This window comes from Lichenostomus cassidix, unplaced genomic scaffold, assembly GCF_008360975.1.
Source record: "Lichenostomus cassidix isolate B80296 unplaced genomic scaffold, HeHo_3.0 HiC_scaffold_43, whole genome shotgun sequence".
NCBI lineage: Eukaryota > Metazoa > Chordata > Aves > Passeriformes > Meliphagidae > Lichenostomus > Lichenostomus cassidix.
In genome coordinates this window covers 3901809-3927119 of record NW_028147635.1, presented here as the reverse complement: position 1 = coordinate 3927119, position 25311 = coordinate 3901809, and the positions used below count along the sequence as shown (strand labels likewise).

Genomic DNA, 25311 nt, shown 5'->3' with positions numbered 1-25311 from the left:
TGAAATGGGCCAGTGCAGTTTAGCTAATGTACACCCTTTTCTTTGTGGAGGTTCAGTGTACGTCCTTACTTACGCGCAGAAAGGAAGATGCAAACTGAAGAAATGGAAGCTTGAGTTAAGGCACATGTAACTTACCCGGTCTGATCATACAGGTGGTAGCTACTGAACTTGATTCTGTTGGGCAAGTCAAAAGCAACTGTCAGCTGAAATCAAATGAGTGGCATAAATACTGCATCAAGTTTAGGTCCATCTAAGGCCTATTTCAGGACACACCCTTCCTGTCTTCAGAAAGGACACAGTTATGGTCAGTGAAGATGCATGAGAACAGCTCTGCAACAGTTGGGTCCATTTTTTAAGATCTTGAAACAGTTCGCTTGGTTTTGCTGAATACACATGTTGCTTACGAACAGCAGAAGTAAGGTAGCAATAACCTGAGGAAACTGCTCTGCCTTGTATCACTTTTTAGGTTGACACTACTGCTAAAGACTTACTCTCATCCTAATCAACTCGGTTAGTAAACTTCCAGGCTACTAGATTAGCATGTCAGGGGTAGGGAGAGCAAACTCTCGTTTCATTTCCAACAGTGACAACAGAATTTTCTATAAAACACTCAATTCTATAAAATAAACAAATGCTTTAGAAATTGAAATTGTTTGTTAAAGGAAATACTCTACTTTTACTTAAAAAAAACCAAACCCAAAACAACCAAACCCTAAGCCCAGGGTTTTTTAAATATTGAAAATACAATAGAAATTCAACTAGAATGAGCAGTGACTGACCTTTTACCATTTTATGGCTGCTTTGGGGTCTCATTGACTTTGGTGGCTTCAGAGCAGGGCAGAGAACATACTTGCACATCTCAAAGAACCAGTGTAGGCAGAACAATTTTACATTTTTGTTTACAGGCTTAGCAGTGAGGCCAGTGACTGAGAAGACTTTGGGACTGAGCTACCATTTCCTTGCTAAAGGTGGTATCTCAAAGACTAAATTCAGGCAAAACCAAAAATCTAGACTGGCCACTTGTCTGTGCAGGTGAATCTGCATGTCTGTCGTTCTGGCATTCTACACACCCAGTCCACTTGTTAAAACATTTATATGACTTCACGGGATCCTTGTCCCCATCAGCAGCCAGTAAGAAAGCAGACAAAATACAGCTGATCATTCTTGTTAGTCTGGCAAACCACCAAATGCAGCAACATTTCTGCTGCTTCCTTAGGCCAGGTTAACAGGGCAAACTGGAACTGTATCAGCCTCAACTTACTGTCTTTGAAAGTTACATTAAGAAACAACTCTCTGGCTGTGGTATCCATCTCCTACTATTTCTATAGCACAGAAGACAAGTGCTTAGTTATGAACATTGTTTGCACAAACCAATTAATGTATGTAAACAAATAAAGAAGTGAGAATTAATTTTATTATTACCATAATAAAGTCAGAGCAGCCAAAAACATAATTGTCCTCGCGACGTAAAGACAATTTAGTCCCAGTATCACGTAATTTCTTTTTTTTTTCAGTACGTGAAGTAGAAAATTTGGTTCTGACATTACTCCAAGGAACTGGAAAGATCAGGCACATGCACTCAATTCTTATATGAATGTGTATTGTTAGATAAACAGTATCAGATATGCATTGTTTCTGAAACAACTGAATGTTACATACATCCAGTAAGAGCAGACATCAGCTCAGGCTGGGTGGTAATTGGGACACTTATTCACAGGCCAATATCTACGCAAGTATCTAGGCTCAAATCAGAAGTTTAGAACAGAACAAACAGGAATTTAAACAAGTGTCATATACAGATACTACACATGACTTTCTTAACAAATGCCTTGACTGACATAGTAATTTTTCAGATCTGACTTCCCATTTGCCTTTTCAATCCTTTACTAAAATACATGTAAGTGAAGTATTTTCTGGAAAAAGTCAAGAAAAAGAAATTATTTAACAAAATGCATTTATTAAAATCTGTCATTTACCAATAACACTCCAACAAACCTGGAGGGAACAGCACACATGCTGTTTTATTGCTAGGCATAAAAGTCAATATTCTCAAAAACAGTGTAGCTTATATGAGGTAAGGAATCTTCACACTAAGGCTCTCAAAAGCAGCAACTCTTTAACCACAGTAACAAGTGTCTGTAAGGAAAAATCTTCCTAAAAATAATTTCACTATACCCAGTATGAGAAACAGATGAACCATGGGATGTTCAACAGAGAAGAACTCTCATTTATATCAAAACATCTCTTCAAGCCCTCAATTGCCTATTTAAAAAAAATTATGCAACTGCACTTGTTACTGAAAAACTTGCAGGAACAGTCTTGCTTGTTGGTGTCAATCTTAAACATCAAAGGCTTATTGTGTTTTTTTGTTGGGGGCATTGTTTGTTTTGTTTGGTTTTTAAAGCAAGGAAATTAGTGACTAATTAAGTCAGTAATTTGTTCCATACCAGCTATTTATCTTTTTGGTGCTTACATAAAGCACCAAACTGACTAAAACATATTTCTTGGTCTCTTCGAACCATACAAACTTAACGCAGACTTTCCCCTCTGAATCTGCATAGTCTGCAGTATAGATAGGACCTGTGTAGTCACAAAGGGCAGATAACTTGGAAGACAATTCCATGTAGACTGGAGCACTAAAACACCAGAAGGGCTTTCTAGTTTCATCCAGCAGAGTCAGATCCATCAAGAAGCAGTCCTACAAAGACAAGGAGAAGGGATTATTTCCCTATGTCATAGCACAGTAAGTAGATCTGTCCCTGATTTTAGGAGGAATCTCAAGGGTTCAGAGAGTTTTGTATGAAAGCTAAAAACTCAAAATACAATTGATAGTGCTTCACTGACTACTACAAGAAATACTTACTTGAAGGTTTCCCACAGAAATCAAAACCGCAACCTACGGGCATCAAAAGCTGTGCTACGGAAAGTTCCACTGCCAACCCAAATCAGACATTATTTCTTGAACATTTTTAAGCCCCTAACATCTGTTTTTCTCAGTTATTAATTACTTTACCATTCAAATAATGACAGTCCTTTCAATATGAGAAAGCAACCTAAGTTCAAACTCTGGCGCTTAACTTGTGTGAATGCAGCAGTGTTTGCACCCCAAGGCAGTGCACACACAGTTGCCCTTCCATGCCAGCTGTAAAAGGAAGGGATACAATACTTTTTGAATGGTTCATAGCTTAGGTTCCCAAAAAGGTAGTAATAGTAATCTTCATGTAATTCCTCCTTTCACAAATTCTTGGAAATATTTCTTTACAACATTACACAACTACTTAGTTTTAAAATGCTAATGCCAGTTCTTGGGTCTTTGCAAATGGATAGCTTCACATATCCCTTGAAACCAAAGGAGTTGTGTGTCAGCTGTTACTTATTCTCATGAGCGCTGAATCACTAAATGAATCAAATTATCTTAATTATGTTGTATCTATGCTCCAAAAGCATAAACAAACCAACACCACATATTCCATGCCAAAAAATTGATTTGGAATGCTTGCTTTCTCTGTACTACATAGCTGTGCTTCTGTTGCTCTAACATTGCTTTCACTATTACATCAATCAGACAAGAGCAGATGGCACAAATGTGAGGCAGTATGATACATACAGTTTTCCTAAGCTTTTTACTGTAGACTATGCTGAAAATAGAAAATTCAAACCAAACTGAACGATGATGTAGTAAACTTACAGGAGCTATAGAATCACTAGAAACAAGAAAGAGTTACTATCTCCCAGTCTGACAATTTGCATAGAAAAGGTCAATTATGCAAAGGAAGGTGGGGTGGTGTTGGGATGGTGGGGGTCTTCCCATGTATTTCTGTCCTGGTTGTGGCCAGGACAGGGTAATTTTTGCAGTAGCCAGGAGGGAGCATGACTAGGACAGAGGTTGTTCTGTACCACCTCACCTCACTTCCAGGAGCAGGAGAAGGGCTCTCTTCTCAGTCGGGGTAGTTTGGCATGGTCAGGTCCAGCTCCACAGTGAGCATTTGCATGTGAATCACTCACCTCTCTTGTACATTCTTGTTATTAATATTGTTGCTGCTACTCTCCATTTTCTTACCTCACTGCAGTTTCCAGTAAACTGTTCTTATCACAACCTCTGATCTTCACCTTTTGTGCCTCCAGTTCTCCTCTCCAGCCCAGCACAAGGCAGAGGAAGGGAGGAGCGAGTGAGCACAGCGTGATTTGGAGTGGTTACAGTGAGAACACTGAATTGGAGAATACCATCCCCAAGCAGGGACAATTTCTAACCATCAGCAAGTAATTTTTTTATTAGAAAAGAAGTGCCCAAAAAATCGTTGGCATTTTTTGGTTTTCCTGAGAGGATTGAAAAAAATTCAAATAAACTCAAAGTAGTGGCATGTCCTGCTTCTGTGGCTGATGTTATTTGGCCTTCACATGTTTCAAGAATTTTAGAGACTTATGTTAAAAGCCACACTGAATTCAACCTATACCTATATGTTGACATGTTCAAACTGTCATCAGAAATTGAGGGGTTTAAAAAAAAATTGTATTCTTTATTTTGTCCTAGAAACAAATATTCCGTATAGTTGATGCTGTAAGCACATGGGAGAGAGACTAAAGCTAAAAAAACTAAAGAATAGAGCCATATCTCTCTCCTTCCTCTGACAGATAACTTCCCAAATTCTTATGTGCTACTCATGATTATTTTCACAGAAAAAAATTTCTGCCAAGCAGCTGTTAATCCTGTAGAATCATGGAATGATTGGAGTTGGAAAGGACCTTTAAAAGTCTTCTAATTCCAACTCCCCTGCCTCACCTAGCTCATGGAGAAAAAACTTTTTACTCTTTTTTTTCTGATGTCCAATTTAAATCTACCCTCTTTCAGTTTAGAAACATTGTCCCTTGTTTTATCACTACAGGCCTGGGTAAAAAAAGTCTCATGTTATCAAACAGTATTCCATACCACATTTATACAGGATTCGCAGAAACAACAGTTATGTTAGTTTTGAGGCTTTTTCAAAAGAAGTGCCCAAACTGAAATCCCATGTTGAACTAGATCATTTCTCAGTAGTGCTCAAATTACATTTATCAGAATTTTTGGAACTTCTGAAATATTCATGCTGATGAAGTACATTTAAAAATATGTGCCTTCACCACTACTGCAAAATCGACAGAACTACTCTGAAACTTTGTTTGAAAGAATTCTTTTAGGAACTTTATCCAATAGAATGTGCAAGCATTCCTCTAAAAGACAGAGTTAATCCAGCTGACTGACGTACCTGGCTTGAGCTAGGTGCTGACTCTGTGGATGTGGACTGTAGTTTCTGCCTGTGTCCATTTGCATTTTTAACATTCCCCAGCAGTTCCCAGCTTTCACTGTATATACAGCACAGAACTGCAGAGTATTTCCCCTGGGGTTCAAGGGCTATTGCTTGCAAAAAAATCCTCAACCAACAACAAAAAAAAACTTCAAAACTTGCACCAAACAAAAACAACAGCAACAAAAAGAAAGAAAAGGAAGGAAAAAAACCCCAAACAACAGCAACAACAAAAACCCAACAAAACCCAAAAAACCCCAAACAACAGCAACAACGAAAACCCAACAAAAACCAAAAAAAACCCAAAACAACAACAAAACAAACAAACCCATATGAAAAGTACATCTGCAGTAAATTTTTTTTTGTCCAGCACTTCCAAGCAGGGCTGGTCAGTCTCAGAATCTTTGCAGAGTGGAAAGCAGTAATCACACACACATAATGGGTCTATCATGCAATCCAGACTCTATCAGAGAAAGGAGAAAACTTTTTCCCTCAAAATTCCTTTTTTTCTTTTTTTTTGAATATTGGAATAGAGTTTTGTCTCTAGTTACAGACACCTTCCACAAACAAAAAAATTGTTTAAAAAATTAGCATATTTAGGATGCACAAACATAATTCTGCTCTGAGATAAGCATTTCCAGAAACAAAAAAAATGTATCTGACCTTTACATTGCCTTTAAACACATCTGTTTCCCAGCATATGCCAAGATTCCCAAAAATATGCCAGTGCGTCCTATTACCCATTATGTTCGCAACTGTGAACCTCACGTATCCATTTTCAATGTCATCTGAAATATAAAATATATGCAACATTATAGCAACATAAATCAAATTCAGCCCAAGTACACTGCAAATGTTCTCTTATCTTCTCTCTTTGTCTTTTTCTTCCTGCTCACCAATAAGAAACCCTGACACACACCAACAGCTAGATACCAACCTTGTTACAGAGGAACTAAGTTGCAGTTTGGGGATTTGTTTCTGTGATCCACAGTAGAAACAGCAGCTAAAAATTCTTTTGTATTTTTTAGTATAGAAATAGGAATGCCACCTAAAGGATTTACACAAGGATGTGAGGAGTAAATTCCACATTCAACATTTCAATTTTGTGCCACCAGTGTCTCCATTGCTGCCCACTCACCAAAAGTCAAGCTCAACACTAACACACAAAATAAATTATGAGATACCTCCTAATTCTGGTGCCAACAACCAGCTTTACCATGCTGAAATGGTTATTTAAACTTGTAAATCAGTCTTCAAGCAAAGCATGTCAAATGCCTGATACAAGATTTTACAAACAAGTCTTAAAAGCTCTCTAAATACACAAAAACCACCCCTTAGATTTTGCAAGCACAACTCATCAATTTACATCAACAAGAAATGACATTGAAAAGCCAAAGCTTAAACTACTGTATGGTTACAAAGCTGTGCTTAAAAAGTTGAAAACCTAGATAAAAACATCTCAAGAATGTTTGTTAAGAAGCTAGATCCATGGCTTCTGTGAGTTCTATGAAAAGCCTGTCGTATCTTCCTGAAGACATGAAAAATTTTCTAAATATTTCCAATTCAGTTAGAAAGTATTTAGCATATTCACCCTACAGTATCTGTCAATAAGACCATATTACCAATTCTGTTTACATGAAAGGGAGCATAAAATAAAATGCTAAAACCCAACCAAAACAGTGGCAAAACAGCTAGTTACTGCAATGCAAGTATTAATAACAGAAAAAAATCTGAAGCCATGCACACTCCATCTGCTTGGTTCAATGAAGTGTGATGTAACCTTTTAAAATTTAATATTAAGAATTAAATTAACTAATAAAATTTAATATTAATATTAAAATTCCATTTCAGTTTCTCCCCTTCGAACAGAAACACTGGGTGTAAGAAAGAAAGACATTAACAGCAGGTGTGGTGAGCACAGATCTTTCCCCTGAGAAATCTTTCTCTCTTCTTCCTGTGTTTTATAAACAAAGATAAAGTTTGGATGTTGTTGGAACAGTGTCTCAAGATATGAATGATTCAAGCCGGCCAATCGGCCTGGGGGGAGGTTTTGAACTGACCAATCTGAGTGACATTTGAAAGTCTATATAAGTTGTTATTAATTAATAAAAATAGACATTTTCTGCCACATTGAAGACTGGTCTCCTTCTCTCTGCTAGCGGATCAACAGCGACAAGCAGGAATAATTTTTAGAACAGATATTATTGTTCCATCAACTTTACCTTTTGTGCAGAAGAGGCGATTGTATGTTCCCCACAGGTACATGCAGCTTCTGCCATGCAGCTCCAGATGCAGACGGTAGTCATGGAGTCCATATTCTGGGTTAGTATCACCCAGTAAAGGTTCACGAGGTGGAGGGGCACATTGACTTGAAGAAAAAAAATAGAATTTAGCAACAGGGGATGGCTTAATAGAAAGAGATATAATACACATCCTTACACTAAGACTATCACCTTCAGAGAGTTTTGAAACCAACATTTTTAGTTCATCATGCTTCTTTTAAGCTAATACAGTGTCTAATACTGCTGATTAGCTGTCTGGCCTAGCCAAAGGCAGAAAATATGGCAGTCAACTTTAAAAGGTACATCTGTTAAACTTCAAAACATGGACTTGTCTACAAAAACAAAAAAAAGCATCAGCTTAACTACAAATATAAAAGCCCACTAGCTAGAGACTTCTCTGAAATAGCAATTACTGGAATAATTTTGTTTGTGCCTAACTAAATGAGTAACTACCACACACAAATGACCTGAAGAGACCAAATGCCAGAGGCAATTGTGCAGCTTCTACATAGGATCCAACCAGGCACTAGGGGAGACGGTGTTAAATCGTACCTTCTCTATGAGAAAAGCCACACTAAGTTATATTGGGCACTTAAGACTACTGGTTAGATACAACAGTACAACCAGAAAGCTGAGGGGGAAAAAAGTTCCTCAAATAATGTTCTAAAGCTAAAAAAGCTCCATCTTCTTAAACAGCTTACAGTGTATAAACAGGTATTGAATTGTATTATATTATGTATTGCAATATGCATATATACAAACACTTCATAGGAAGTCCAGCTAGTGTCTCAATAGGACTGAAAGATAAATTCTAACTTTCTCAATACTGCAAGTATTACTACAGTTGTATAACTAAATTAGCTCCTTAATAGCATAACAATGGCAATACCTTAGTATGAAAATGCTCCTACGGTTTTGTATATAGTTACCGTAACTGTTGTTTATATTAAGCAAGAATAGTTAATTACTGCCTAAATATAAACCTCTTAACTGAAGTCAATTTTAACTGTAAAACTCAAAGCTCTACTCAAAAGGTTAAATTTATTACCCACAAAGGAAAACCAAACTTACACAGCAGCAGAACCCAAAATGCTTCTCTCAAGAAGTTGATTAGAATGAAGACTCGCCATGATAAAAGCAATTTCATTTTTCTCCTGAAAAAATTAATTAAAGTAGATGTATTCTTATGTGGAAATTCTTTTTTTTCAGAGGGTCTTTCTGAGCATGAAAATTCATAGATAAATGCTGCTGCTTATTATTCTGCCAATTACTGTTATGATTTTACTAATGGCTTGCTCTAACACTTGGACTCCTAAAATCTTTACTGTCTTTTCACAAGAGCACAGAATATATAGAAAAGATTACAGCATTTCTATATTATGGAGAAAGAGTGGGAAAGTAGCTATGCCAGGGCAAAAGTTATGAGAGCAATCCAGGAATTGCACTTCCCTTGCTTCTACTTACCACTTTAAAATAGGTACCTAAACAGGATCAAACAGCACTTACTCCCAACTACTGAAGCATCAAGTTTATTTTCATATGTAAGGAACTATTTGCAAAGAGAGCTAACATCAGTGAGGGATACAGAATTACCCAACAGAAATGGTGAATTTCTAAGTAAAGCCTTGGATGTTTTCACCAGATTATGTACTCCTGGGAAAACATTAGGAACATAACCTTCTATAGATGCCTATATAGTCAAAGAAAACATCAATGTGGCAACTAAACAGAAACAGAAGTATGTATTTACTTCAAGAACACAGAATGCTGTGTTGTCAGCTTCTTTTCTTGAAGTGTATTTTTTAAGTCCTACATTTACGAACACCTAAGTCAATAGGAAAATTATTCACTGCCAAAAGTCTCTTACTCCCCTCAAATGTGGGTGACCACTGTTTTCATCTCTCTGGGTTACCAGAAAATTACATCCTCTCATCAAACTTTTGGCTTCTTAACTACTTCGGTATTTTCACAGTGCAACATTACAGCTATAAAAGATACAAGTGAGATTTATCAATCACATAGTTTCTCAGTCTTTCTTTATCCAAATAGCAGGAGGCCCACTTAACCTGTTCTTGGTTTCTGTTATGCAGCTATGTGCAAAAAAACAAGATATATGGCATTTATAATTATTACACCCACTCACAATTAACTACCTAATATTACTCTGCCTACACAGAGAATAAGAACTGCTGTTCAGAAAAGCAAGCAGGGAAAATATACTAGAGTGAAGCACTCCATTCTTAACAACTATGTGGTACTTCGTTATGACTGAACCATTTCCAGGTGCTGAAAGAGTTCTCTTTCCAAGCATGGGAGGGGCCAGTGCATGAGCAAGACCATTGAGCCAAAAACACAGAGACACAAGCCTACTAGACTTCTGAAGATACAAGAGAAGTGGCTGTTAGTTCATCAGAGCTTTTCACAGACTCAGAAAACCAGTAACAGCCTCATGCAAGTCAGCCAGTCTCAAGTTCTCTACGAAATGGAGTTTCAGTCTTACCTTTAAGTAAGAGTGAAAGAAATAGTCCTTCTGTGGTTTTGAACATTGCCTCTGGTGATTGTGCACATGTAGTATCTTACATAACTGATCTTTGAATTAGAAGTACATATACTCCTGTGACAGATTTTAGGATACAATAAATTATCTGCTATCTGTCCCTACATGCTTTTGGTCGTTACTAGTTTAGAAAAGATCTTTCAAAGTCCAAAAGAAAAAAAAAACACTTAAAAAAACCCCCTCCCCAAATCCCAAACTACAAGGCAAAAAAAATCCATTCCTCAAGTCATCATAAATTACTGAACCGAAATGTTATCTTACCTTCCAAGTTCCTACTAACAGTCCTGGATTCAGACTGAAGAGCTGGACGAGCTCATCGGCACCAAATGCCACACCACTTTCAGTCAGGTTAGCAAGACTGTATTCAGCAATCAAGGCAAATCGACGAGGTCTTTGGAAGGAACATACAGAATGTAGCAAAAGGCCTGTGTCTCCTTATTCACTTAAAGGTTCAGCCTAATTTAATTTTTTACTGACCAGCTTAAGTCAGACCAACAGCACATGATGATAATGGTTTTGAAAACATTTGGCATGCAGAGCCATAAACTATACATTCAAACAACTACAGTGCACTAGCAGGATCTCAACCCCTAACAAGAAAAGAAGCAAAAACCACTATATGATCTTCAAATACACTCTTTACAGAAAGAACTTATGTGCTTGCCCAATTTTTCAAAACACCACCAAATTAGTTTACAATTTTGTTTTGATATTTTATTGGTACTAGATGAAATCACTGAACATTTATCAGTGTGAAGCAAGCTACTAAGGTAAATTTTTTGTCCACAGAAGCAAAATTCAAAGGAAACTTACAAATTGTACATATAATAAATTAAAAGTTTGTGTTAGAGAAAGCCTTCATTTTTTAGAAATTTTTTTCTCTATTTTGCCTATAATTAAAGCCATTTAGCTCCAAGACACTCTTAAATAAATGTTCATGGACAATCTTATTAACTAATGATGCATTTTAAAAAGAGCAGAAAGTAGAGTTTGCATTACCTATTCAGAATGAAGAAAGAAGTCTTTCTAAAACCCTTTTCAGACTTAGGCTCTTACTACATTCAAAACGGTTCCTGGAGCTCCCAATAGTATCACTGTAGTACCACCTACTACTACTACACTCCCAACACTGCCAGGGATGGGGCATCCATGACCTCCCTGGACAACCTGTTCTAGTGTCTCACCACCCTCAGAGTAAAAAATTTCTTCCTAATCAACCTCAACCCTTTCCATCTTTAAGTCAATCAGGCTCATATTATTGCAGGAACATTCCTAAAATCCCTGCACTACTGCCTTACAGTCTTAACACTGACATATTGAAATTGGTGAAACCACTACCTTCATCTATATTCACAATCTCTACAAACTTACAGTTCTGTGAAATAAATACACCAACTGCCTCAACTGCCTGCAAGCTTTTTTTTTTTCTTTTTGATTTTCTACATATGAGTCATCATCTTGGTAAAACAACTGCATTTCGCACTTAATTTGACTGCAAGACTTTTTCATCTGACTTTATACAAAAGGCTTCTGTTGATTTCTTTCTTTTTTAAGCAAATAGCTTCTGCTTGAGGAACCAGGTGTTTTGTAGGTGAACAATTCTCTCTTTTCAGAGCTCTGTGACTAGGGGCTTTGTGTAAGAAGCATGTACCTGACACTGCACATGCTATAAATGTGTATGCACATATGCAGCGTATGCACATAAAGCATACACATAGACCCCAGATGTGTGCAGAACTCCTTAACAGCAACCAAACACCTCAAAAAGCCACTTTTCATTTAAACATCTTCTCAGAATATAATGACAAAAGCTATTGTACACATTTAAGTTAAAAAACAATGGATAGGCAGTGGACTGGTGTTTTTATATGCACGTACTGAAGACTGCACACAGTTAAACACCAAGTTCCATAAATTCACACACATACCTGTAAGACAGAAAATAAATTTTAACAACATAGATTACCTGACAGTAGCCACCTAAATACTGATGAACTTTTCCAAGCTGAATTTCTCACAATAAATTCTCCTAGATTTACATGTTTCTTTCATGCTCATTTGTGTCTATGCCTCAAATTCAGCTTTCCTAGTCAAGATCTCTCAGTCTGAATATCACATGCCAGTACCTACATTAATCAATGAATTAATGTCATAGCTTGTTGGATTATGCTATTTCTTGCTAAAAAGCTCTACCAATGAAGAGAAGAATATAGGAAAAAATACTACAGGGAAGCTTTCTAACAAAGAGTTAACTTGTTGAGTCAAACCAATGTCAGATAGCTCCCACAGACACATTATCAACCAGTTACACTCAAAAAACCCTCAAAAATCCTATGTTAAAACTCACCCCTTCTTGCTGGGAGGTCTTCTTTGATCAGGAAGCAATGGTGTAACTCCAAACAGTTTCAGGGTTGACAGGATGTCTAAGCACGGCCAGTCTCTACCACACCAAAGCATGGTAACAGATGTGTCCTTAAATGATAGCTTTGGCTTCTCCATTACATGTTCTTTTCCATTTTTGTCCTTTAGAACAATTGTCCAACTCAAGCCATTGACTCTGTCATTTAGGAATTGAGAGGGGAGAGAGGTGTTTAAAAAAAAAAAATCTCACAATGACAAAACTTGAACTATGCTTTCAACAGAAATTTTAAATTTCTTCTAACCGCTACTTATGTTCTCAGTTTCAGTCACTTCTAGATTATCATTGTATCTTCCCATTATGATATACATTTTATAGCTCTATTTCTATACCCCCCAAGCCATTAGTCTTTTGTACATTGTTCTCAAGTAAATCTCTTTCTACAAGGCATTGCTTACTTCATAGCTTCCTTGTTCATACATGGAAGACCTGTATAAGGATCTGGAGGTTTAGCAAGCTGCACTACTCTAGTTGTGAAATAAGAAGTTTGTTTAAAGATGTATTCTTTCTTCCAGTACCCAGGCTTCTTATCATGTACACCAGCACAGCCCAAAGAAAGAGTTTCTGTTTGTTGAGACTTCATTTCCTCCATTTCCCATTCTGGTTGCAAAGAACTGGAACAGAGTTTCAGCCAAAGTACGCTGAAAATAAAAATAGAATAAAGAGGAATACATTTCAGGAATAGTCACTTAATTTTTGTATGCACATCTCAGCTACCCCTGAGCATAACGTTAGCACAAAAACAGTCTTGTCTGTCTCCTTCAAAATATGGGATCCAGGATGAAGCTCAGCAAAGGCAGAGCCATAGTCAGCAACGTAAGGGAAAACCGATAAAGGCTAAGCAGTAAATTTTGAAAATTCCACCCCAAAACAATGATGCATCCTCCTCACAGAAAATCAGCTAGTGGAGAAAGTGTTTTAATACCTCTTATTCAACAAAGATAATCTGGACTCTTCAAGCTTTCTCACACAGATACAGCTGAAAGTGGGATGGAGCAGGACCATTAGATTCATCTTTCTTTGGTGTTACCAGTGTCATGTCAATCCCTTCTTCACTCTTTGGAAAAGCTCAGAGAAGACATGACTTTCTGAAGACAAATAAACATGTGACAGTAATGATAGGTTAATCTCTTTCACACCAGGTGTGGTGGTATTGATTGGCCCAAAACATCAGTAAAGTATTTTTAACATCTAGGAGAAATTTGGATCCCTCAGAAGCTGTTGTGGTAGGCCTGGGGAGGTGTCCGAGGGGTGGGGAGTGGCACAAAGATGGCTCCTATGTGTCCTGAGTGAAAGTTCTGGAAGTTTTTACATCAAGTCCAGCAGAGCCAATCTCTGATGGCTCTGAAAATGATGGACATGCTGCCGGCCAAGTGTGGGCTAATTGGAGGTGTTGGTTATGCCTCTGTGAAAACATATTTAAGAAGAAATCAAAACAAGCAGGCATGCACTTCTTTCACTTCTTTGTAGTAGGAGGAGGTGGAGGTGAAAATATGTGAGGGAGAACAACATGGAGACACCAAGGTCAGTGAAGAAGGTGGGGGAGGAGATGCTCCCAGTGCCGGAGCTGAAAGCTCTCTGCTAGCCATGGTGAAGGCCATGGGGGGGCACGAGGTCCCCTGCAGCCCATGGAGTCCACAGGAGTGCAGAAATCCACGCACAGCCCACTCCAGAGGAGCAAGTGGATGCCTGGAAAAGACTGTGAACCACTGGGAGTCTCATCTAAGAGTTAAAACTGCAAAGGCCTTGCAAAGGAGAGAAAGGCCTTGCTCCTTGGATGGAAGCAGCCTGGCCTCAGCTTGGGAGAGTCTGCACAGCACCCTATGGACAAAAAGACTCAAGTTACAGCAGAATTCGGGTGGGATGTTACTCATGAGAGTGGACCCACGCCAAAGTTCCCACAGGACTGTCTCTCGTGGGAAGGACCCCTGGCTAAGTAGAGAAACCCCTCTCCCTGACTGGACTGACCAGAGAACCCCTCTCACCCTGCCTCCTGTCTGTGTTGCTGGTTTGGAAAGAGGGAAGGGGGGTGAGTGGACTGCTTCTTAAGAGGGTGGGGGTGAGAGCAGAAAACTGTCTGGAGAGAGAGAGAAACAAGTAGAGATAAAGAGTATTTGTAGTAGAAGAATTGTAGTGATGAATAAATTTGAGAATCTGCTCTGTGGACTGAAAAGAGACCCTACACCCTGCCCCCCTACCCGGCTTGTGGATTGTAAAGGAGAAAAGGGGATGAATACTATGGGTTCGTAAGAGCGAGGCGGGGGAGTGAACAAAATAATGTATGAAAAGTTTATTTTTGCCTTGCATTTATCCTTCAATTCTGTTAGGTAATTAAATCACTTTTTTGCAACTCTAAGCTTGGAGCCTGATTGCCCTCTTTTCGTGCGTCCTCCTGGCAATGTCCTATCTCAAACCCTGACACCACGACAACTATGAGGTCACATTTCAGCCCACCACACCCAAGTATCTCTAGGACAGCTCATGGAATATTGAGTACAGGAACCTCCAAGAATTCAAACAAGAATCTGTGAATGCAGGTTGCCAATTCATTTGCTAATTTTAAAGTGCTAGACACACAGTTTAAAATTCATTTGCTAATTTTAAAGTGCACTAAAGAAAATTAATAGCAAGGCCAACACATTCTCAAGAGACATTTTCTACCATTTATCAGCAAGATTACCTTTACCAGTCCTCACTTATGCCCAGGCAACCTTACACTGCCATGTTTTCTATTGCATTTTCCCCTCTCCTTAAAGCATTCAAGGACTAAATCCATGCCACACTGCCTCCTACTCATCAAAACCATTCTCAATTCATCAGCTGGTGAGAATAAGTCCCCACATGCTGAGAGCCAGGTTCTGGTTATTGATGCAAACACATTCAGGAATTTTGCAAAAACCTTCCAGCCTGCTGCTCAGCAGATAGATACACAATCCTCCACTGCCATTTCTGGAGACAAAAGCATTTAAAACACAGAGACCAATAAGCTACCATGACCACACCCTGGGGGTGAGGGGGGTCACAAATCCCCAGGACCCCACCCTGGGCTGCCTTTACCCACGGGAGGGGCACCAAGAGCCAATTGGGCATCATCAGGTGCACCCACCTGGTGCAGCTATCATGACTGGTCAAGATGGGTTCACAGTCAACATGAGCTTCCAACCGTCCTTTCACCAAAAGCAAGGTGGGAAGGGTAACATGAAGAAGAATCCCAGATGTAAAACGAAGACATCAGATACTTCTCTTTTAAGACCAGGAAAGGCAGCCAAGTTACCAGGTAGTATAAAACATTTCTGATGGAGGGGGGAAGTTCTTTCTTAAACTCCAAAGCACGTTAGAACTGTCTGGTAATGGAAACAAAGGAGAGATGCCCTTGACGTACCATCACTGGGGGAAACTGAGCTATAATCCAACTGGTCCTAACCAGCCTAAAAAGTCCAGTAAAATAACCTCATATACAAGTCTCCTGTTAACTAGAAACCCCTTCCCAAGAGAGGCATTCTTTCTTTCTTGGAGAGAGATACTCTGCATCTTACTGTATGATGCTGAAAAGACAAGGCTTCGTAGTAGGCATTTCCTGCATTTTAAAGTTACAGACTCAGGCAATTTAGCTGACTGAAGACATACTAATCACAAATACCTACCATCCTTGTCTTCACTCCCAGTTACATATTGCTTCTTCCTTTCCCAAACCAGTGTTGTGCAATCAAAGAAATTAGTTCAAGCACAAAAATTCAGTTAGGGTAAGAAGACAGAAGAGAAAATGAAGAAGGACTTGGAATCACAAGTGTTTAGGAAACTATCCCTGCCCCCTCATCCTCAGCTTGTGAAGAATTCAAGGCAGATAAATCAAAAACCACCCAACAGGGAAGCACAAGTTTGCCTCTTGCACAGCAGAATACATGCCCTTCTTGCCTCAAATCATTAATCCCCATCTCAAGGCCTCTTACTGGACATTACTACAAGAAGCCAAACCAACCTTTTACAGCTGACTCAAATGCCAGAATCAGATGCACATCATCATCACTCATCACTGGACCACAATGGCAAAAAGACCTTCCCCTGTGCTCTCACTTCCTCTTACACAAGCACATTTTGCTGGTGATCAGAATCCTCATGCTTTTGCAGGCAGACCATAAATGTGAACTTCCCACACTGCATGACAAGAAGGCTGGAATACTCCATGCTGGGGCAAGGAGAGTGCAGAAAGGGGGGCCACAAATATTTCCTTGTCTTCAATAGTTACATTGAAGACATCAGTGCCACCGAACTGTTCAAGGGCAGACATCAGAACTGCCCAAAGACAAATCACTGCATCAGGTGGCACAGACGTATCCCAATGAAAGACTGACGGTCCTGTTGCAGCAAGGACAGCAGCCTGCACATCCAGGACAGCAGAAATATCCTACAACAGATACTCTCCCTAAAAACAAGGTGAGATTTGTCATAGAAACATACAGGGACTTCAATTAAAACTTCTGGTCATTCACCACAAGATTCAGGGTCTTGAGAAAGTCCATGGAAATCCATCAGGAAGAAACGACCTGGTCCCACTGAACAAATCAGGCTCCGAGATAAGGCAAAATATCTCTTCCCCAAGTCCCATTTGTGCACATACCCTAATCTCTCGAGATTAGAAAATGGAAACAGACATTGTCAAGATGGAGGCAGATGAATCAGCTTGCCCTGAACAGCCACAGTGATTTTATCCTGCCTTTTCCACCCTGAAGTGGAAAACACATACTAAGATAATTTGTGTCAACTATGCAATTTTTATCTACACTGACCTGCTGACAGCTTCAAAACATACATCTGGATTACAGTCCTCCCTCTAACTTCATCAGTCCTAAAGGTGTCAAAGGTGTAAACCAATTGACTGTACATGTTTTGGCAAATAAGGGAAAATGGATTCATATCAGATGCAGCAACTTCCTATACAGGAAGACATTTTCTCATTCGAGCAACACTAATGCAGTAGAATCCTAGGGAAAAAACCCCGATACCCAGACATCCTAGTTATCATGTATCAACCCAGGTCTCTCCTCTTTATCCTTTCACAAAATTATCCTGATACTAGTAGGAGCAATTTGTCTATTCTCTGTAAGCAATCCTTATTTAAAAAAAAAAAAAAAGTGTCAGCATTTACCTTCATCTCTTTTGTTTCATTTTAGAAATCACCAAAATTTGACAAACAGAGCAACAGATGAAAACCACTAATGAAGCACTTGATTGAATCAATCCCTCTGCAAAAACCTGATGAAGACCTAAATAAGTGGAACTTCAAAATTATGAAAGCTATGACAATTCCACAAAGCTACTGGTGACACACCACTAAGGATCACCTGAGCAGAAAAGTTTGTGCAGGTGCACGTGAATACAAACAAATACATGCGAATTTTAAAACAAAGAAAGTGCTAATAGCAACATTTCAAAGCACTGGATTTAGTTTTTGCCTCATAACTCTCATTAAACAACAGGGCTCGCACAGCTAGAATTCCATGCGACACATACTGTGGACTATGCAGTGCAATTTCATCAGAGTAACTGCCCACAGGTACATGCATCAGTGCTCTGGCATCAGAGAAACTAAATTAGAGAGACTCATAACTCAGGTAAACACAGCTGGGGCATGACTGAAACCTTCCCTGTTCCTTACTTGTCACTGGCCAGGTCATAGAAGTGCTTATTCACACAACCAACAGACAACAGCGACACGGGATCCAAATAGGAAAATATCTTCAGCAGCATTTCTGATGGCATGCTGGAAAACAAGAGAGAGATGAACACTGTCACACTTGCCTGCAAACTCCAGAAATTACAATGGCAGAGAATTTTCATTTCAAACCAGAAAAAAACAGGAGAGGTGGAAACCAGCAGCTGATAAATAGATTAATCAAAAATCACCTGAAGAGGAATCAAAAGTCACCTGAAGAGTTAAACCGGAATTTGGGTTCTGTTTTCACTCTCCCATACGTGGCATTTGCCAAAAACAATTCATCACGACTTATTCAAGAGGCACACATGCTATTACATGAAAAGTTATGGGTTTGCATTTTTATTAAACTTTGTTAACTTTAACCCAGTTTGACATGAAACTACATCACTTAGCTTCAGTTTCTTACTGCTTGTACCATGACTTTAACATTTATTCCACAACCACCAGCGTGTCCAAAACTGCAGATATATTCACTCTCTCTCTTGACTGTGGTGTCACGTCTCAGGATGCACCAGGACAGAAATGATCATGCTCTACCTCATCATAATCTTCAAACTGTATGTGCTCAGGGGTCTTGTGCGATTTTCATTTATGTCAACAGAAAGGTGTGAACTTCAAAACAAGAGCTAAGTGGCATCTTGAAAATCTTAATGTCTCTGTGCATCTGGAAGGATGCCTGAAAATGAAGGTGCCAGTCTAAGCACAACAAGCAGAACATACCCTGGAGATGAGCCAACATGATTTTTGTATTAACAGACATGAACCTCATACCATTCGAGCAGTACCTCATAACTGCACAGAGTTTAAAATACATGGATTTTATAATCTAATTTTCTTGAGCACTGATTAGGGTCACATCAAAATCACTGCTGAAAATACAAGGTGCTGTGAAAGTCGACACCCCAGCTGTGCCTCTCGTCCTTTTACTACTGTGTTATTTGCAACACTTGATTTATATTGCTAGTTCAGAAGCAGAGAGCTTTAAAGAGTAGCATGATAATGCCAATACCTCAATGTTTGTATTAAATTCACAATCTTAGTTGCATTAACATAGAGGCAATGTGCCAAAACATTCAACATGCCAACACTTGCACTCTCCCGCTCTTACTCCTTGTGTAAAGCCATACTCACCTCTCAATGCACACATTTGGTTTCGGTTTTATGGTAGATGTAAAATACAGACTTTGAATTCCAGCATTTGTGGTTTCAGAGCATTCCCCAGGCCCGGCAGCAAAGGTCCCTAACCTACTTGTACGAAAGAGAAGCTGTTAAGAGTCACATAATCACAAAACGAAGCAATACGCATACTGCGCACACGCAGACACAACATTTCAACCAAGGCAAGATTCGGGGAATACCTCATATGGCACCTCATTACTATCAGTTCACTGATTTGAACAACCACACCCAAGTTAAAATAACTGACATCAGGAAGATTCAGTTTTAAACTCATAGCTGTCATTCCTCTCTCATGTCATTCCTCTCTCTGTCATTAATCTCTCACAATGGTCAGAAGGCAACAGTGTCGCTCCCCCAAATCACTTTGAATCCAGGACAGATCTATTACTCCTAGACAGCTGCACCACTGTGGCCACCACAACCAACCTCAACAGAGGCCCCTGCAGCAAGTCCAACTCACTGATTAATCCTCTGTTTCACACCATTACTCCAGAGACATTTTTGAGCCATCCAACTTTATTAAGCTATTAAAAGACACCAAATAACACAATACCTTGAAACTTCCTCAAAAACTGGTGAGGTTCAAAAAGAATTTCCTTGAATATACAACAGAATCATACATGAAGCAAAGTTTAAGTGTCATTTCAGATCTTCCCCAGCTAAAATACTCAAAACCTGAGAGATAAATATTATTTCAACAGGCCAATGGATATCAATGGCTTTATAGCTCATTAGTGTTGCAAAATGTGGAATATGTAAAATTTTCTTAAGAAAGTTCTTTGATGTTTGATCTTTGTGTACTTTCAAGCCTGAACAGCTTGGAAAGGAGATTTAATCCGTGAAAACGGAGAGCAGCTAGCAAGCTCTAAGGGATATGCAGGTGTTAGAAAGACAAATTACTTGGTGCTAGAATTGCTTTGTTAAGGTTTAGGGCTTGACATGCTTCAACGATTTCACCTAGGAGGTGGTTAACAAACCTTGGGAAGAAGGATGCCCACTGACAGTGCACACAAAGAATGCAGATTTACGGGCAACAAGAACACCTGGAAGAAATCCCAAGATAAGGGAAAAACTACTAAAGCCAGCTCAGCAACTGTGCTGAAATCAGCTCCAACTTCCAGAAGTGTGAACTTGTTGACCACTGGCCCAAGAAACCCACTGACTCGAAAGAAGGGAACGACTGAGCATGCAGACTAATTAGCACGAGAAGCAAGAGAGTCATTAACCAATGGAAGACAGAACACTAATTAAGAAGAAAACTATGTAACTTGTAGCCAATGAAAACTAATTCCTTCCTTTGTAAAATGGTAGGAAATAGTCAAAAGTTTGGATAGTTGGTGTTCTGGCTTTGTGGATTTGCCACCCAGCACCCCCCCTGTGCAGAACCATAAACAAACACCTCAGCTCTGTGTGTGGACTGGACTCTGGCACAGTAGGGTGGAAGAACCTATTCTGGCAACATTAGCACATCACAATTTGGACCAAAAAAAAAAAAGGAACTTTGCATATTTCCAGCACAAATTCTTACAATCTAACTGGTCACATATTTTTCCAAGTCTTCTGCTAGGAAGGACTTTGTAAGCTGTAATTGCAAATACTGTCATTAATCCACATAAAAATATGGAGATAAGAGTTTCAATCGTAAATCAAATCCTTATACTTCATACCCACTGATGCCATGGAGCAGACAGAGCTCCTCATTCACTGCATTATTGATGTTTTAAATTGCCAGCAGACTTTCCAACACCTGGTCAAACCAGCTCTGGGTTTTTAGCCAACCAATGAATATGGGGGAAAACACCTAACTTTGAAGTATCTGGGTACCATGCACCTTTAATGCACACTGTTCTCAGTTTAAGACTCATTTATGCTCAAAGAAAAATAAAACCAAAAGAAATTAACAACTCTGGTCCGCATTGTCAACTGCGCTATGTAAAGAAACAAAAAACAAAACCAAAACAAACAAAAAACCCACAACAATAAAACCAAAACCAACCAAACAAAACCACCAACACCAAACCAAAACCACCAAGACATTTTACTGAGAATTACATAACAAGAAGACATGCACATTTCAACTTGGGTGCCAGCCACAGATAGACCAACAATTAAATTAACAACTACAGAAAGGTAGCCACATAACAAACACAACCTGGAGGTCAAACAAGGGTTTTATTCATGCATCATTATCAAGAAGTACACTTAGATGATAAGGCACCAACAAACTGTATTTTTCAAAAGCCATTAAGGGATTTAGAGACCCAAGCTGTGCTCAACAGCAGCAGAGTTCTCACTTCTGTATGTTCCAGGGCAGCAAATCCCAGGCTATTCTGCCCTGAATCCATGCTGAAAGCACAGAGTTTGGGCATACTCTACAGGGACACAACTCCACAGACTCCAGGCACAGGAAAAACTCAGAGAAGCAGCTGGATGCTGGATTTTAAAACCCACTACTTTGGACAAGCGAAACCTGCATCGTCTGTATTCAGTCCTCCTTGCTCATTTTAACCATTGCCCCCTCTTCTTAACCCCAGGGAGAAATACCCGAGGAAAGAAAAATTTTGCCCACACATGCCTTGAAAACTTTAATGTAATATCTATTCCTTTTTTAAGCTGCAATTAAACAAAAAAAAAAAAGCTGAACTTTTGCATCTTCCAAAACAAAAAGATTCTCAAGGTGTGAAGAAACAGCAAACCCAATCCACAAATTACTTTCCAAGTACTGTGTGCGCTAAGATTTTTAATTTGCATTAACAAAATGCTTTTACATTGCATTGACAAAGCTTGGGCAGATAAGCCCCAGATAAAAATCAGTGACAGCTGTTACACCCCCTCTTTAGAGACTTCTGGGAGGCTCTTATTTAAGAAGCACAACAACTGAGAGGCTCTTATCTAAGAAGCACAACAACTTCAATTGCTTTTTCATTAGCTTTCAACCCGTTCAGTTTTGTACCAATATTTTCACTTTCACACCCCGTAATACTTGCAATGTGCCTTGGTTTTTTGAGGCCAGCAAACAACTGTCTTTCAGGTAACGTTTCAAATAATGTATCTAAACTTTTAAGTAGTGAAAAAAACTGTCACCTCCAAATGTTAAAGCATACATGAGGATAAACAGAAACGGTAAGAGGATTTTGACACGGGTTGGCTGGATTGGTTTGGTTTTTTCCCCTCAGCTAATGATTTCAGTCTCTTTAAAAGGTGGATATTACCCCAATGCATTTACAGGTTAAAAAGAAGAAAAAACCCAACAAAACAACAGGGAATGGAACTGCTATGAAACTCAAGGTCGTACAAGTGGGTTAGCAGAAAAATCTGCTTTCTCAAATCTGCCTCTAAGATTGATGCGTTCAAATTTTGGAAGCCAAACCTGTACTGTAAGAATTAAGGTAATCACACCTTCCATGGTGAAAACCTCCTATTTATTACAAGGGCCAAACTACCCTGAACACACATAGAGTAGACACTAAACTAACCAGTACTGTTTGGATACTCATTATAGTACCTCCTCCAAGCGGAAGGACATACTGAAGGTTAAGCCCCACTTTTCCAGGCAGAAAGAAGTGTTAAACCCAGGCCTCCCTGCACCTGGCAACGCCTGCATTTTCCCATTACGAGGCGTCACCTCCACAGGGCGAGGGAGAGGAGAGCACCATGGCTGCAGAGGTGTACATGACCACAGCCCTCACCGTGACGCGTTCAGAGCTAGAAATCAGGGTCCTGGAGCAGGTGAAAGAGCCTTCCCAGAGGAGCAAAGGGAGTTGAGGGAAAACAACAAACCACCCTCCCCGGCCGAGGTGGAGAAGGCCAAGCAGGCAGCGCCCCCGGGCCGGCAGCGAGTCCCGGGCCGGCAGCGCCCGCTCGGCGTGGCCCCGCTTACCTGTCCCCGCCCGTGGCCATGGCCGCTCCGCCGCGGGACAGCAGTGGCTTCGCGCTGGCGGCGGGGTGGAAAGGGACGAGAAGGAGTGCACGGTGCCACCAGCCGTGGTACGCCCTGAGGCGAGGAGGGACGGCGCCAGCCCGACGGAGGCGATGTCCGGCAACGCTGGAGCGGGAAAGGCGGGGCCGGGTGCCTGAGCATGGCCGTGTGGGGCACTTGGGAAGCGTTAACGCCCTGGGCAGCCGCAGCCATTGATTCGAGGGAATCTGCTCCGCAGTAAGGTACCGTTAAGTGAAGCACACCTCCATGTGCGCGTCCGCCATGCTCACTTTGCAAAGGTTATTTATACGTTTACAAATTCAGCATCCGCCCTAGTTTCATTCATTTATCTAAAGGTACGTTCTTAGCGGTTGGGTTCTTACATAACTTGTGGTTTCCTTATCTTAGGGTTACGTGAAAAACGAGGTTTCACACTCTCCTGTTAAAATGTAAAAGTTTATTAAAAGACAATAAGGGACAAAGACAATAAAGCAAAGTAACAACGCTTGGCAAATAGCCAGAAGCATGTCTGTCACTGATGGAGATACTCTTTAAATACCTTTTCTGTTACATCAGCCTAATAGATATTCATAAGCAATTATACATAGTCAAACTTTCCCCAAACTTGTTTGCATATTCTAGGAACTGTTTAGCATGGCCCCTCCTCTGGTCCGCCTGTAAGAGCATGAGCTGTCCTCCTGGCTGTCCTCCTGGCTGTCCTCTTGACTTTGGTCAGTCGTGTTATCATCCCCATCTGAGCCCTGTTCCACGGTCTCTGCAGATGACAGTTGCTGATAGTTGAAATGTCAGTGGCAGGGGTCTTCATCACACCGTTAGCTGGATGTTATCCAACCAAGCAGGTGGTTCACTTGTCGTAAGTTAACCACAAGTATATTAAAATAACCATGTCAGCTGTTTCACCACTATGTCTAAGTTTGGTTAGTAACAGAAATAGAGGCATTAGTTATTATGATGCAACTATACGTTTATAACAAGGCTGCTTTTGTAAGAATTAAAATTACATGCGTATCATCCACTTTAATATTTGCGAAAAGCCAAACTTATAATATGTGTTTATCACAGGTTACAAACACAGCACACTATACATTCATTCCACACTTATTTTGCTAATACACTTTCTTAATTTTACTCTTACACACTTCGTTGCTATATTAATTATGCTTTATCTATAATTGTGTATTGATTATGCTCCTATTCTGTTATATATAAAAATTCTCGTACATATAAAAATACATATAAAACATACCCTCTTGTGACATCTGGCTTCAGCAGGCCAGGTGCTGTAAGAGTTGCCCCATGATCAAAAAACGCAAAATTCTGCCAATGACACCAGCCCTTAAGCCACCAGTTGATAATGTGGGTTCTCCTGTTCCTTTTGTCGTTTGTCTCTGCCCCCCTGAAGGGTTTGAGCAGAACTCCACCTGTGGTCCTGCCCCATCAACCACTCGACCCAGGGCCTTGAAGTGCCTTTTAATTGCCCTGCTGCTCTTCTTGTCATTCTCATCACTGCCAGCCTGGAGTATCAGCAGTGGGTAATAACCAGAGTGCTGAATCCGCCCAGGGAGCCTCCTGGAGATATCCTGTCCCCAGGCCCCGAGGAGGCAGCAGACCTCCCTGTGGGATAGGCCTGGTTGACATATGGGGGCCCTCTGTTCCCCTCAGAAGGGAGTTACCTACTACGACTACCCTTCTTTTCTTTTTAGTGCTAGAGGTAGCGATCTGTCTGACAGACAAAACGTATTTGGGAGGCTCTCCAGGCAGATTATTTTCTTCAGTGTCATCTGGCTGACCCTCTGGACCCAGGGCCTCATACCTATTCTGAAGTGGCACCCGGGTAGGCAATGGGGGTCAGCAGGGATTTTTATAACCTCCCCGAGTAGGAACGCCTTTCCACTCCCCTTCATCCCCCAGGTGTCCTCCTATTGCCTGACGGTAG

The 25311-nt window shown here is 40.1% G+C and overlaps 1 protein-coding gene and 1 long non-coding RNA gene across 2 annotated transcripts; one reads left to right on the top strand and one right to left on the bottom strand.

The window, feature by feature from the left end:
• Positions 1-1931: 1931 nt before the first annotated feature.
• Positions 1932-23474, bottom strand: LOC146421223 (F-box only protein 15-like). The gene is made up of 10 exons (XM_085047635.1): positions 23316-23474; positions 19388-19501; positions 18197-18301; positions 12939-13181; positions 12469-12678; positions 10383-10512; positions 8636-8718; positions 7505-7650; positions 5946-6070; positions 1932-2698 (listed from the first exon to the last, which is right to left on the bottom strand). The coding sequence occupies exons 1-10, from the start codon at positions 23333-23335 to the stop codon at positions 2429-2431; spliced, it is 1446 nt and encodes a 481-aa protein (XP_084903761.1). The 5' UTR covers positions 23336-23474; the 3' UTR covers positions 1932-2428.
• Positions 14976-18553, top strand: LOC146421224 (uncharacterized). Its single transcript, XR_014848790.1, has 3 exons — positions 14976-15077; positions 16783-16974; positions 17712-18553. It is a non-coding gene; the product is annotated as an uncharacterized LOC146421224 (long non-coding RNA).
• Positions 23475-25311: the final 1837 nt, after the last annotated feature.